The sequence below is a fragment of the Eleginops maclovinus genome, chromosome 1 (genome assembly GCF_036324505.1).
Source record: "Eleginops maclovinus isolate JMC-PN-2008 ecotype Puerto Natales chromosome 1, JC_Emac_rtc_rv5, whole genome shotgun sequence".
Taxonomy (NCBI): domain Eukaryota; kingdom Metazoa; phylum Chordata; class Actinopteri; order Perciformes; family Eleginopidae; genus Eleginops; species Eleginops maclovinus.
In genome coordinates this window covers 10,616,172-10,629,139 of record NC_086349.1, presented here as the reverse complement: position 1 = coordinate 10,629,139, position 12,968 = coordinate 10,616,172, and the positions used below count along the sequence as shown (strand labels likewise).

The 12,968-nt window shown below is 39.8% G+C and overlaps 2 protein-coding genes across 3 annotated transcripts; one reads left to right on the top strand and one right to left on the bottom strand.

The window, feature by feature from the left end:
* The first annotated feature begins 2,091 nt into the window (after positions 1-2,091).
* Positions 2,092-7,452, top strand: actr8 (actin related protein 8). 2 transcript variants are annotated; one of them, XM_063901090.1, is made up of 13 exons: positions 2,092-2,376; positions 3,072-3,242; positions 3,364-3,474; positions 3,974-4,078; positions 4,215-4,388; positions 4,519-4,612; positions 4,754-4,886; positions 5,113-5,266; positions 5,401-5,496; positions 5,664-5,804; positions 5,898-6,210; positions 6,632-6,795; positions 6,899-7,452. In XM_063901090.1, exons 1-13 carry the CDS (start codon positions 2,242-2,244, stop codon positions 7,040-7,042), a joined length of 1,935 nt encoding a protein of 644 aa, XP_063757160.1. In that variant the 5' UTR covers positions 2,092-2,241; the 3' UTR covers positions 7,043-7,452. The 2 variants fall into 2 exon arrangements, with proteins under 2 accessions (XP_063757160.1, XP_063757081.1); XM_063901011.1 differs by having other exon boundaries at positions 5,113-5,299.
* A 194-nt stretch (positions 7,453-7,646) lies between these two features.
* On the bottom strand, positions 7,647-10,362 carry selenok (selenoprotein K). Its single transcript, XM_063895251.1, has 5 exons — positions 10,249-10,362; positions 9,648-9,738; positions 8,637-8,711; positions 8,217-8,312; positions 7,647-8,009 (listed from the first exon to the last, which is right to left on the bottom strand). The coding sequence occupies exons 1-4, from the start codon at positions 10,265-10,267 to the stop codon at positions 8,222-8,224; spliced, it is 276 nt and encodes a 91-aa protein (XP_063751321.1). The 5' UTR covers positions 10,268-10,362; the 3' UTR covers positions 7,647-8,009; positions 8,217-8,221.
* Positions 10,363-12,968: the final 2,606 nt, after the last annotated feature.

Here is a 12,968-nt window from a genome sequence, read left to right as displayed (position 1 = left end):
CATTTATCACTGATTTAAATATTTGTTTTAATGAGTTATTAGTGTCCTCCAATTGATGTAGTTGCTTGACATAATCACAGTGCTGCAGCTGCCCTGCTGGCTCCTTTTATCCAGCTCTGCAAAGTCGCAGTCCTTTTAGCTGCCTTCTCTGTAATGAAACCTGATTTTGAACTGTAAAAGTTGTAGCTAGGCTACACAATTCACTGAAGTTAACGTTAGCTGATGTGCTAACGTTAACTTCAAGCTTAAGCAACGTAACTTATTGACAGTTTCTAGGTAATAACGTTCGAAATCGGTGTCATTTCCCGTGTCACTTCTCGCGTGTATTCGTGAGAAAACGTAGTTTGGAGACCAGACACTCCACGGGGATTTCTCCTGGTGACAGATCGTGTTGTGTGTGACCCCCTGTCGCCGTTCAATCACGTAGTGTGCACACCACAACGACTTCAAGACTCCCGAGCGAGTTGTGTAGTGTGAACTGGCTAGCAATCGTGCGACTTTGAAAGTCGTGTAGTCTGACAGGGGCAGATGACAGCGCTGACAAGGTGTGTTTCCCGCAGCGAGACGCTACAATACTAATTGTGGGCTTATCATGTTGATTCGGCCACAACAGAAAAAAAAACAAAAAACTCTCGCTCTCTCCGGAAGGGCAGGTCAGCCAAAAAGGACAAACGGGCCATTGCCCGGTCAACATTAGCCCCTACCTGTGCACGTCCCTGTTAAGAACTAATGTAACGGTGTCTTTACAGGTCTCACTAAGAAATCCATTAGAAAACTGCAGCTGATTCAGAACGCTGCTACTCGAGTCTTTACACTGGCTTCCTGTCTGTCAAAGAATTGATTTCAAAGTGCTGCTGCTGGTTTCTAAAGCATTGAATGGTTTAGGCCCAAAATACATTTGTGATCTCCTGCTACATTATGAACCATCCAGAACTCTATGGTCTTCTGGGACAGGTAAACTTTCTGTCCCCAGAATTAGAACTTAACAAGGAGAAGCAGCATTCAGTTATTATGCTCCAGATATCTGGAAAAACTCCCAGAACCCTGCACGTCTGCTGCAACTCTTATTACTCACTAATCCAGGCTGAAAACAATTGTTTTTGCCGCTGCTTTTAATTGAACTGTTCTTTTATCTAACATTGCACTGTAACTTTTATTCTGCATTATAACTTTTATTCATGTATATTATACCTGTTTTATAATGTGTTTATGCTGCAATACTTCTGAATGCTCTTAATGTCTTTCATGTTTGTAAAGCATTTTGAATTGCCTTGTGTTGAAAGGTGCTATATAAATAAACGTGCATTGCCTTGTCTTTAATGTGGTCTGTGGAACAGTAAAATAGGGGTGGACCTCGGCCGAGTACCTTTGTAAACTTGTCATATCATCATATTAATAAACGTATATAACTTGACGAGAAGCTTTCTGGATTCTTTTCGACTGCTCCATCCTCAAATTATAGAAACGCAACAATCCCCTTTGATAAAATCCATCTGAAAAGATTGTGGGTTTTTAGATATGATTCGAACAAGAACTGTATGGTACTACAGCAAAGATTTTCGAGGAAAAAAACAATCCCTCAAGGAACCATGGGCGTCCCAAAGTGATCAGACCCCTGTTTGAGAACCCCTGAATTAAAGTATAGAAAAATACACATTTGTCCAGGAATGGATGAATTAACTGTTTTAAGAGGGTTAGGTCAGTTAGTCATAATCATTGATGTCCCAATTTGTTGTATAATTGCCATTACATTGCATCTGTTTGCTAACTTTTTCAGTCTTCTCTACTTGGGCTTCCGTTATGCTACATATTATACTTCTGTCGGTCTTCTGTCATTTATGTCTTTGTCGTTTGGCGAAGTTAAAGGCTTGCTTGAATAACTTAGTATGTAAGTTGAGTAAGGTTATTTTATGTTCATACCATTATTTTTTTCTAACAATATACCTAAAGTGACATGCAAATTATCAAGATGTCTCAAATATGTTTGACAGCGGAGCGTTTAGCAGCTTGCACAGACAAGAGGCAGGGTCAAGTAAACACATCTTTCCACAAATAGAAAGCGCTAGTTTATACCACGTGATCAAACACGGAAGTACAATCTACTGCTGCCCCAACGTTACACTACTGTTCAGCGGAAAATCCACGCTTGGGGTCATATTGTAAAGCATTTCACGAGCACAGGGTGGTAGCTTCTCAGCATTTCGGACCCTTTTAGTCCAATTAATATTATAATTAAAAACCATGACTCAGGCTGAGAAAGAGCAGGACAACGGGAAGGAGAAAGAAAAAGAAAGGGACAAGGAGAAAGAGAAGGAGCAACAACGCGGGGTGAAAAGACCCATCGCTCCCCCTGCCATCCCGGATCCCCTTCAGGAGGTAAGAGGGGGATCCAGTATGTTATTAATACGTCTAATTCCTATAAAGTATCCGAATATCCTGCTCTCAATCCCTAATACTCACTCTATATGGCGTTAACGTGCAACATACAGCCCACTTACAGCGGCGTATCGTTTATTTGAACTCCCAAGAATATAACATACAAAATACTCAACACATAATCAGAAATGAAATACAGCAATAAAATAGTTAATGGGACATAATGGTGCAAGAAAATAAAAATGCATAAATAAGTCAACTATTGACATGTAAAATGGAATAACATAAAACAGAATGTAAAATTAAATAATGTACAGTAGAATAACATCCATGTGTAAGTGATGACCAGAGCTCAGGAGACGTTATAGATTTATTTTAATGTGAGTAGATTCTGTTGGTGGCTTTCTGGTTAATCATATACTCAAAAAGGTTTAGGCCTATGCCACAGCCTAAACACAGTTGTTATAGCCCCAAAGTAATGTCTTCAGATCATTTATTAACTGCTTTTGGTTTGGAAAATTTGAAAGGCTGACTGTAAGCTTTTATCACCGAACATCAGTGTTAGGCCTACTTTAAATCTCCGCCGGCACATTGGATGCTGTTATATGAGAATATCAATGCCAATGCTTCTCACTTTATGCATGACATGTTGTTTTCCTCATGATTATCTCTCTCTGTCTTCCTTTTTTCCCCAGCAAATACAGAGCAATTTTATCATTGTAATTCATCCTGGTTCAAGGACACTCCGCATTGGGCGAGCTACGGACACACTTCCCATTACAATTCCTCATGTGATCGCTCGCAGACACAAGCAAACTGGACAGCCCAAATATGAAGATGCCTGGTTGTTGAGAGATGGTCTAAATGTCAGTACCTTAGGACCACACCCACAATTCAGTATTTTATTCTGTGTCTTACTCTGTTGTACTCGTATTAAATTTCACATTTGTTAATGCATCCTCATCGCTTCTACTACCTGTGTGACAGAAAGCAGAGAGTAATGAGCAGAGACAGAATGGACTCAAAATGGTTGAACAGGCCATCTGGTCCAAGAAGATGTCCAATGGAGTGCGGAGGACACCGGTGTCCGCTGAACAGGTGTGTACTATGAAAGGGAGAGAACTGTTACATATATACTGTATAACTCTACAACATTCAACAGCAACAGGATACTATAACATAGTGCAGGTGTAAGTGATGTTTCTCTTATTTGGAACAAATGTTAAGCACCATGGGTTGCATGGCTTGCATGTAAAGTTCAAGAGTAAATAAAGGGGTGGATATAAGGGAATATTTTGTTTTTTTAAGAGTTACTCATCCATAGTCAGTGTACAGTCAATGGTGGTCAGCACACCCCAGTTGAGAGAAACAGACTGAAGTACCATAACTAAATAACTTCTCTTCTTTAGACAGCCTCTTCCGACCAACGGAAGCAGTTTTATTATACTCTTGTCTAAGCTACCAGACTCCATTAAAGAAAAAATAATTTTATCATGCAGAATTAACCCTTTTAAATATAATAAATGCTCCTATCTTAGGGCTAGTGTCTATCGCTGTGTTAATAATAGTTTTTATGTATCTGTTTGTGTGTGTTAAGGCCAGGTCTTATAACTGTCAGATCCGTCCGGCAGTACTGGACAGCAGCTCCAGGGTCAAGTGGACCCACACCGGCCACCAGCCTCCTCATCTGGTGGGAGAGGAGGTGAGTGCATGTGTCTGATAGTTCCTATAAAACCACACATGTAAAACTTTATTTCCCAAAACTCCTTGTCTGTTTATGCTATTTTTTCCTTGTTTTCTCTTGCCGTACCCCATCCTTCCATCCTATCATCATGTAGGCTCTTTATGTAAATCCATCTGACTGTTACAACATCCACTGGCCTATAGTCAGAGGTCAGCTTAATGTGCATGCCGGTCCCGGAGGCTCACTGACCGCCGTCCTGGCTGACCTCGAGACGATCTGGAGTCATGTTATTCAGAAGCAACTCGAGATCCCCCTTAAAGACCTAAAGGTAGAACAAACCTCCTCACCAATTCATATCACGTACTTCTGAGGGGAAAAATCAAAAGATGGCAGAAAATTATGAAAATGTTAGTGTAATAACTTTTTTCCTGACATGCTTTTGTAACTGATTTTCACAGTATTACAGATGCATCCTGCTGGTCCCCGACATCTACAACAGGCCGCACATCAAAGAAGTTGTCAACATGCTGCTGCTTAATATGGGCTTCTCAGGTATTTCAAAGCAGGACACAACAAAGCACACATTCACTGTTATATTCTGCCAAAGTTTATTCAGGGTAGCCTAAAGAAGTATTCAATATTCTCCTTTGACTTCACATTACTCTCTATCCTCTGATGCGTGTGTGTATATAGCGATCATCGTGCACCAGGAGTCGGTGTGTGCTACATTTGGCAGTGGGTGCAGTAGTGCTTGTGTGGTGGATGTTGGCGACCACAAGACCAGTCTGTGCTGTGTAGAGGATGGAGTTTCCCACCGAAATTCCAGGTGGGACCATGAAGCACTTTTAGGTTTATTCCATGAAATAGTTAATTCATCATTATATTAAGATTGCAGATATCAATGCTCCCTTTTTCACAATAGAGACATTATTCCAAACCACTTAAAATACACTACACATTTATAGAACTTCAGGACGAAAAACATATCCCTCTGTGTCATTTCAGAGACTCTGTAGTATGGCCTCATGTGTTCTGTCTTCTTGACATTGCAGACTGTGTTTGGCATATGGCGGCTCAGATGTGACCCGCACTTTCTTCTGGCTCCTGCAGAGGGCGGGCTTTCCTTACAGAGACTGTCAGCTGTCCAGCAGACTGGACTGTCAGCTCCTGCAAAACCTCAAGGAGACCTTCTGCCATCTGAACCAAGTGTGTGTTTGTCATCTGTGTGTTTTAGAGAAGGTATTCGGGAACTTTCAAAAGTTCTCAAGAATGAAGAGAGAAAAGTGCAGTTTATTCAGATGTAGATACAAATGTGTATTTCCTTTTCTTTTTCTTAATAGGACATATCAGGACTAAAAGATCATGAATTTCAGACACGTTTCCCAGAAGCCCCAGCTCTTCTCTATCAGGTTCGACTAGGGGATGAGAAATTACAGGTACGCAGTTTGAATAATGATGAAAAAAATATGCATTTCACATTGGCATTGGGACCTTTTTTTTTCTCTGTCTCTAGCAACTGAAATGATTTTTTATCTTTGGCTTTATTTGTGTGTTCCCTCCCCCTCTTTATGTGATTGACTCATTTTGTGTATGCACATTTTAGGCATCCATGGGTCTTTTCTACCCAACCACATTTGGCATCGTAGGTCAGAAGATGACATCACTTCAGTACCGTTCCCAAGGCGATTCGGAGGATCCTCATGATGAACACTACCTGCTGGCTACACAGAGCAAACAGGACCAGGTAACACACATAGAATTGATCCAAAAACTATTTCTTAAGTTAGAGTCTCTGTGATTCTTTTGTTATTTATAATTATACCATTTTGTCGACCAGTCCTCCAAATCTGCTGCAGACCGGAAGGGTATTTCCAGGCCCGGTATGGGTCTGGATGGTGAGATGAGCGCTCACAGCGGGATTGGGGAGCCATCTGACCTGGGCAGGGGCTGTGGGAGTGGCGGCAGCGGTGCAGGAGGGATGAAGGGGGAGACGGAGTTTGGGACTGCGCAGGGGGAGTGTCTGATGGGGGCAGGAGAGTTGGAAGAGCCCCTGTCTGCTCACCTCTCAAGGAAGACTGCCATCATGAGCCAGTTTGAGAGCAAGGCCCTGGGACTGGATAAAGCCATCCTGCATAGCATCGACTGCTGTGGTAAGGAAGGACAGATGATGAAGTAAAGTAAAAACGGAAGTGGAAAGACTATGGAAGAGTGAAATGGTCAGTTGTTAAGTGGATAAACTTTGACAAAGTAAGATTTTTTATTTCGCCTTTCGACGATAAGGTTGAAATGTTGCAAATAAAGTTGAACGTTTTGTAGATGAACTAAAAAATAATCTCCAAAGTTTGACTTTAATCCAAAAATGTGGCCTTTTTTTTCAGAAATAAAAGAAATTAATGTTAATCTCTGATTGGGACAAACACTAACCCTGATTTGCATTTCATCCCGAAGTCCAGGTGACTTTCCTTTTCTAAACCCCCCCCCTCCTTTATGCTTGGCCCTTGAGGCCCTTCCATAAGAGGGTGGATGTTTTGTAGCGCTTGTAGCTTAATTTGTTTGTACTTCATTTAAAAGCATCGGATGAAACCAAACGCAAGATGTACAGCTCCATCCTGGTCGTGGGAGGAGGGCTAATGTTTCACGGCGCTCAGGAGTTCCTGCTTCATCGCATCATCAACAAGATGCCGCCCTCGTTCAGAAGGCTGGTAGACAACGTGGAAGTTATAACGCGGCCAAAGGTAACCTGGGATATCTAATTCAGAATAACATTGGGAGATAGTAAGATGAGTACAGGAAGTGGCTCCTGTGATGTACTTGTATATTGATGTGCACGTGCTCTAGGACATGGACCCTCGGCTGATATCGTGGAAGGGCGGAGCAGTGCTGGCGTGTCTTGACACCACCCAGGAGATGTGGATCCACCAGAGGGAGTGGCAGCGCTTTGGTGTCCGGATGCTGCGTGAGAGAGCTGCCTTTGTCTGGTGAAACCAAACAGATTGGACTTGAATCTAACACACAGAAGATGTAGTGTGAGCAGCACGTTAGCAGAGCAGCAGCATCAGTGCTCAGGGTCTACACAGGAGGCTTTCAGGCTCAACTCAACATGCAAAGAGACTTAGCAGCTCAGAATGTGGCAACTCTTGATCAAATTCATACAATAAAGCAGTGTTGTGGAATTTAAGTGTTCACAATTACTAAACTGATAAAACAATGTTGATAACTTTCAACAATCTTTCTTTTTCATTGTATTTTATATCTTTGGTTTCATCCATCAGAAACACAGATGAGGTCATTGTTGTGTAACTTTGGAGTCTTGAATTATGTTCTGTAAATAATACTGCAATTATTGTCTTTATGGACGTTTGGAAGTATGTAAATAAACCCATTTCACTTCATTCACCATTGTTGCATTTGATTGGAAAAACATAATGAACTTTTCTTGGAGTTATGAACATATTGAATTGAAATGCAAGGTTGTTTCCATTAAGACCAACATTTTAAACATGGTAACTTAGTCTGCTACATTGTTTTCTATTCTTATTTGTGAAGTCTTAAGAGTGAAAGTATTAGAACAAGACAAACTCGGTAGTAGCATGTTTAAACATCTGCACATCTTTATTCAGACGGATACAAAACAAAGACAAACTAATTTATGATTCGAAGTAGGGAAAATCATAACTGACAAGTCAGTGACACATATCTCAGTGTGAGAGGAAAATGTTAGGGAAGAAATAGGGGAAACCGGAGAGGAAATAATGTGGATAGCTGCTGTATCAGCCATTCTGGCTCCTACATGTAGGTATTCCCAGAAAGGCGTCAAGAAACTGCTTTTGGCAGCGGCAGCCGGAGAGTAGGGGCATCAGCACTGTGACATCACCATCGTCCTTTTAGGTTCTCAGCAAACAGACACTGTGCACACCCCCGCGCCTACACTGAATGTGTAGGCGTTTACCTAGAGAGAGAAGACAGGGTTTGGTGATTAAAAGCAACCAAGTAATGTTTTCCTTCTCAAATACTCATTTATTTTTTCAAGCAATTTGTTATAATAAATCCGTAAAGGCCCTTTTTGATACAGGTTCCAGAAATATAAAAAGGTATATCAACAAGGTTTTTTTTTTCCAATGAGTGATGTTTAATTAAAATTTAAAAAAATCCTCACCTTCCTCATCCTCCTCCTCCCATTGGTGGAGAGCTGGGCCCTGCACCATGGTTTATTCTTCCCATTCGTTTCCTGCCACCAGGGGGGCCTGGAGGACTGAAAACACAAGGAACATAAAAGTGAGAACATCTTCCTGAAATACAGAAGACTCAATACAATACACTCTACTGCTATAGTAATCCACAGTGCAAGGCGGTGTTTTACCCCACCCTCTCAGATCAGGACTTTCTCTAGAGTTTGAACCATCTTAAATTAGACTCTACAAATACATGGGTGTTGTACATGGATCGAAAGACAGAAAAAAGACCATATATATTCAAATACATCTGAATAGTAACTGCATAATGGCAAGTACGTACTACCAGAAAGACTGCACTGCCGACATCAGATACGGGTGACTTCCATGCTACAGGTACTTACCCTCGGCCATCACTGAAGCGTGACAAACCACCGCTTCCATCCTTTTTTACGTCAGGGTTTATCAACGACTTAAAACTGGTAGAAGAACAAATAAGATCAGAAGTTACAAAAACAACAATTCATCAGTTATTTGTTTCATGACAAGATACATACATTACACACAACTTTTTGCGTCAGGATCCACTTCATAAGCAAATGTTAGCATGCTATTGTTGTTAGTTAAGATGACGATTATGGTAAATATTATACCAGCCATCAGCATATAAGTATTGTTAATGTGAGGATGCTGACATTAAAAGAAAACTCAAGGCACTGCTGCCCGTAGGAGACAGCAGTGTGGCTGTGGACTAAGTCTTATAATTATTTTAAAACTCAACTACTTCCCATTAAGTAAAAAAATTAAATAAAATAAAACAATAAGAAAACCTTAACATATAGAATAGGATTAAAGTGACAAAACAATAGAATTGATCATTTTCAAAAGAGGTTCAAAAACACGACAAAACCGGGCTTGTTTAATTTTCATGATATACCAAATCATTTCAGAGCCAAGGGCTCTCTTAACAAAGGCTGTGTCTACCGACATTGTTGATATAGATCACTGACTCTCCAAAAAAAGGGACTTACTGGAGGATCTCAGGCAACACTTGGTTTATAGTGGATTAAACATTCATTGATATATTTAAGTGGCCAGCCCCATTCAGGCCTTGAGTTCATTGTTAAATGTAGTGTCTTGCTAGGATGAGTTAGGAATCTGGCAGATGCATGTAGAATTCATTGGAGTCTGGAATGTTTGTGAATGCATAAAGAAAAAAATATCCAGGTTATTTTAAGATTCTGCATAAACATCAGACTTGGAGAACTACTTTAACTTGCTGAAATAATTTAAAATAAGCATAAAAATGTGAAATTCATATCCTTCCAGCTATTGGAGATACAGGTAGAGAATGAAAAAAGTTGTAATGAGATCTGATTAATTTCCTATATAGTATCACGCATAAGAGCACTTACAACAGGCCGATAAAATCCACTGCTCCCCAGAAGTAGTCGACCAGCAGGGACAGTCGCCATGGTGACTGTAACCTGCTGTCCAGTACCTGACCTGAGATACACAGAGAAGTGGATGAGACGAATACATCTGTAAGGTTATTCACATTCAAAACAATTAGTGTATGATCACATTTCTCCCTTGTTTTCAAGTTAATGGTTTAACCGGATGTACTCCTCATCCTAGTTTCCAGTAGATACAGGCTAGAAGCTAAAGACAGAACACAAAACGATCCCGAGGTTTCACATCAAATAATTCCTCTTATTATAAAAACTGAGATGATATGCTGACCAATGGAGGGAAACACGAGTACATACTATGTTTAAGGCCCGTTTGATACATTGAGCAGTTCTTTCTGCTACGCAGATCAAGCTAGGCTAGACTTGCTAACAAGCTAGCTGTTAGTTAGCTTAATGCAGCCTAAAGCTCTTCTACTACACAATGTATATTGAAATGGTTTGTTTTAAGTGGATATGTTTATCAAACACACATTGTCGACAAAAAAATCTAAATATGTACTCTGACGATGAGAAAATGGTTAAAGAAACTAGGCAAACCACTCACCGTTCGACACGTACACCATCTTTTAGAAAGTAACAACACAGCCTTATCAGCTGTGTTTACAATTGGGCGATGCACTTCCGGTTGCGTCATTTAGCCGTTCCAAAAAACTAATACATATATGATGTACAACATTATTGGGGCTTTAAAAATACTTTTCCTTAAATAACTATCCAAATAAATCGAGGCGTCACAAGATATGAAACTATTACAAAAAAAAGTTTTAAACTAAAAAAGCAGCTGAGTTTTCATGCAAATATTTATGTAAAATAGAAAGTGCACTAAAATTCAGGCCACATAACATGGAGGCTTTTAAAATATTACTGAAATTATCTTATTTTAAAACATTTTTAAAAATCCATTCAGGATTCATCAGTGATTAAAAAAGGTTTTCTTTATAAAGACACATTTAATATTTTAAGCATGATATTCACTATCAGGATCAAGTTAACACAGTGAAATCATGTGGGTGAAGAGTGAGATATGAGCTAACCGCCCTCTGACCGCAGACAGTGTGTTAAACTGAGGAAAAAGATATTGCTGTATCCGGAGAAAATGTCAGGTGAATATCCAGCGTTTAACTATTCTATTATGTAGTGGACTGGCACTTGCATTCACTAAGAGCATAGAGCTGCAAACACTGAAGTGTGAGTGGGAAGAACTTGAACATCATCAAAAGCTTTTCTGATTTATGTAACAAATGAACATACACACATTTTTGATTCAGTGTAATGTTTTTATAAAGAGTACAACCATTGCATACTGTATGTTCTCCCACTACCATCCCTGTAGACAGTACAAGCAAGTGCTATAAAGGTGAAATGTATTATACAAACGCAAATGAATAACAACACCTTATGAGTTTAGTTGCTGCTTTCTTTTTTAATCAGAAGGTTTTCCTGACACATATAACCTCAAAAAGGCAATGGCTTACAGCACAAGACTATCAAATATGGTATATAACAGTAGATGTCACCTAACATAGGGAGTTGGTGTAAAAATCAGGAACAAACTGTGAATTATTTTGGTTCATTTTAAATATTAAATGTATTGTTCTGCATTGATCAATAGAAACACACTGTAAAGCATCTACATTATTTACATTGCAAACTATTAAGGCTAATTCTCAAAAGTTTACAGTTATGTTTTCTTGTAAACCAGTAAAAAGAAAAGCTTGAGAAAAGCCTGAATATACATTCATGCAAAAATAAATATACAACATTTTTTATATCAGAGCCATCGCATAACACAGTTGGCAGATAAAGGGATGAAGGCCTGTGTTTGTCCATTAATATGTCCAATGTGGATGTATTAGAAATGTTGAAACGCAGCAAGTTAGTCCTTTTCACTGGTCTGAGGTTCAAATCCTGTGCTCTCTCCCCCAGGCGTTTTTGTGTCGTACTTTTCTTCACTGACTTGTGATGCAGGTTCTATTCTCTTTACAAATGTGTCTGCGTTGTAATCCTCCACAGTAGCCTGGTGTACAGATATTAAATGGTCTCCTAAAGAGAGAGAGTTTTGTGTTCCAAGCTCTTTGTCACTTGTTGGTATATCAGGTGTTGTGTTTTCAACACCAGGTTTCTGTATGCCACAGTCTTTGCCAGGTTCAGGTTTATCAATGTTTTTATCTGACTCCAGTGTGTCAGTCTCGGTCACTGCTTTCCGACTGGCTGCTCCTCGAAAAATACCAGCTTTGTGAAGCTCCCGCCGTATAGTTTTCACTGAGACAGTGTGAGATAGATGTCTGTTTAACTCTGATGTTATCTTCGAGGCTGTATACTCAGGGTGCTCATCGACTATCCTGAGAAGTGTCTGTCTATCCTTTTCGGTGAGCTTCGACTTGCGCCCACTGTTCTTCTTTGCGGATGCTGTTCGTCCATGTTTGATGTATACAGTCATGACCCTGGAGACTGTTCCTCTTGCAACATTAAACAGCTGAGCAGTTTTTGTGACAGATGCACCAGACAGTCGTGCAGCAACAATCTGGCATCTTTCAAACTCTGTAAGGTCACTCATACTGCTTTCAACACTGATATTTATGTGTTGACAGTCTCTGTTAGGGCCTACAAGCAACCTGAACAGACAGGCAGGCCCTGTGATTTCTACGTAAGGCTCGGAAGTCCTCTGTTATATGGGGTTTCCATTATTCACGGAAGGACAACATCCACCATTGTGTCTATAAATGCAAGAAAACAGGGATAATTACAAACGCCAAAACATTTTAAAACAAATTTGTTGACACAACATTTAATTGCATGCTAAGGTAGATGTTAAACTGTAACATATAAATTAATTAACATTTATATAACTTTATAAAACAATTACCCAGCAGCAGCTATACAAAGATAACGGTCACTAGCTCATGTGAATAGGTTTTTTTTTGTTGACAGTTTACTCCGATGGTTTATTTTCCGATGCTGTCATTTTAAGGCTAACGTTTGTCAGGTAGCGAGCTGCTACATTAGCTTCCATCAACAAAGTACGTTTTCAGAACACAATGGTGCAATTTGAATATACAATAAAACAATTATTATGTGCACAGTTTACGTTGTTTTACTTACAAATCAATTGTACAAAGTATGCAGCCTTCACACTGCTACTTTATCACCGGGATGGTTTGTGTTCACCGGGGAAAGAACAAGTACTTCCTGCCGGAGGTTTTCAGAATAAAAGGGTTATGAAAACAGCTGTTCACATCATTTTATCATACCATTTTTTTATTC

Excerpts from the sequence above, each read along its gene's own strand:
- actr8 (XM_063901011.1), top strand. The coding sequence starts at position 2,242 with ATGACTCAGGCTGAGAAAGAGCAGGACAACGGGAAGGAGAAAGAAAAA. Across the intron at positions 3,243-3,363 it reads TGTTGAGAGATGGTCTAAAT|AAAGCAGAGAGTAATGAGCA; the intron begins GTCAGTACCTTA and ends CCTGTGTGACAG. Across the intron at positions 4,079-4,214 it reads CTCATCTGGTGGGAGAGGAG|GCTCTTTATGTAAATCCATC; the intron begins GTGAGTGCATGT and ends ATCATCATGTAG.
- selenok (XM_063895251.1), bottom strand. Across the intron at positions 8,712-9,647 it reads GTGGATTTTATCGGCCTGTT|TTTTAAGTCGTTGATAAACC; the intron begins GTAAGTGCTCTT and ends TTCTTCTACCAG. Across the intron at positions 8,313-8,636 it reads CGCTTCAGTGATGGCCGAGG|TCCTCCAGGCCCCCCTGGTG; the intron begins GTAAGTACCTGT and ends TTGTGTTTTCAG.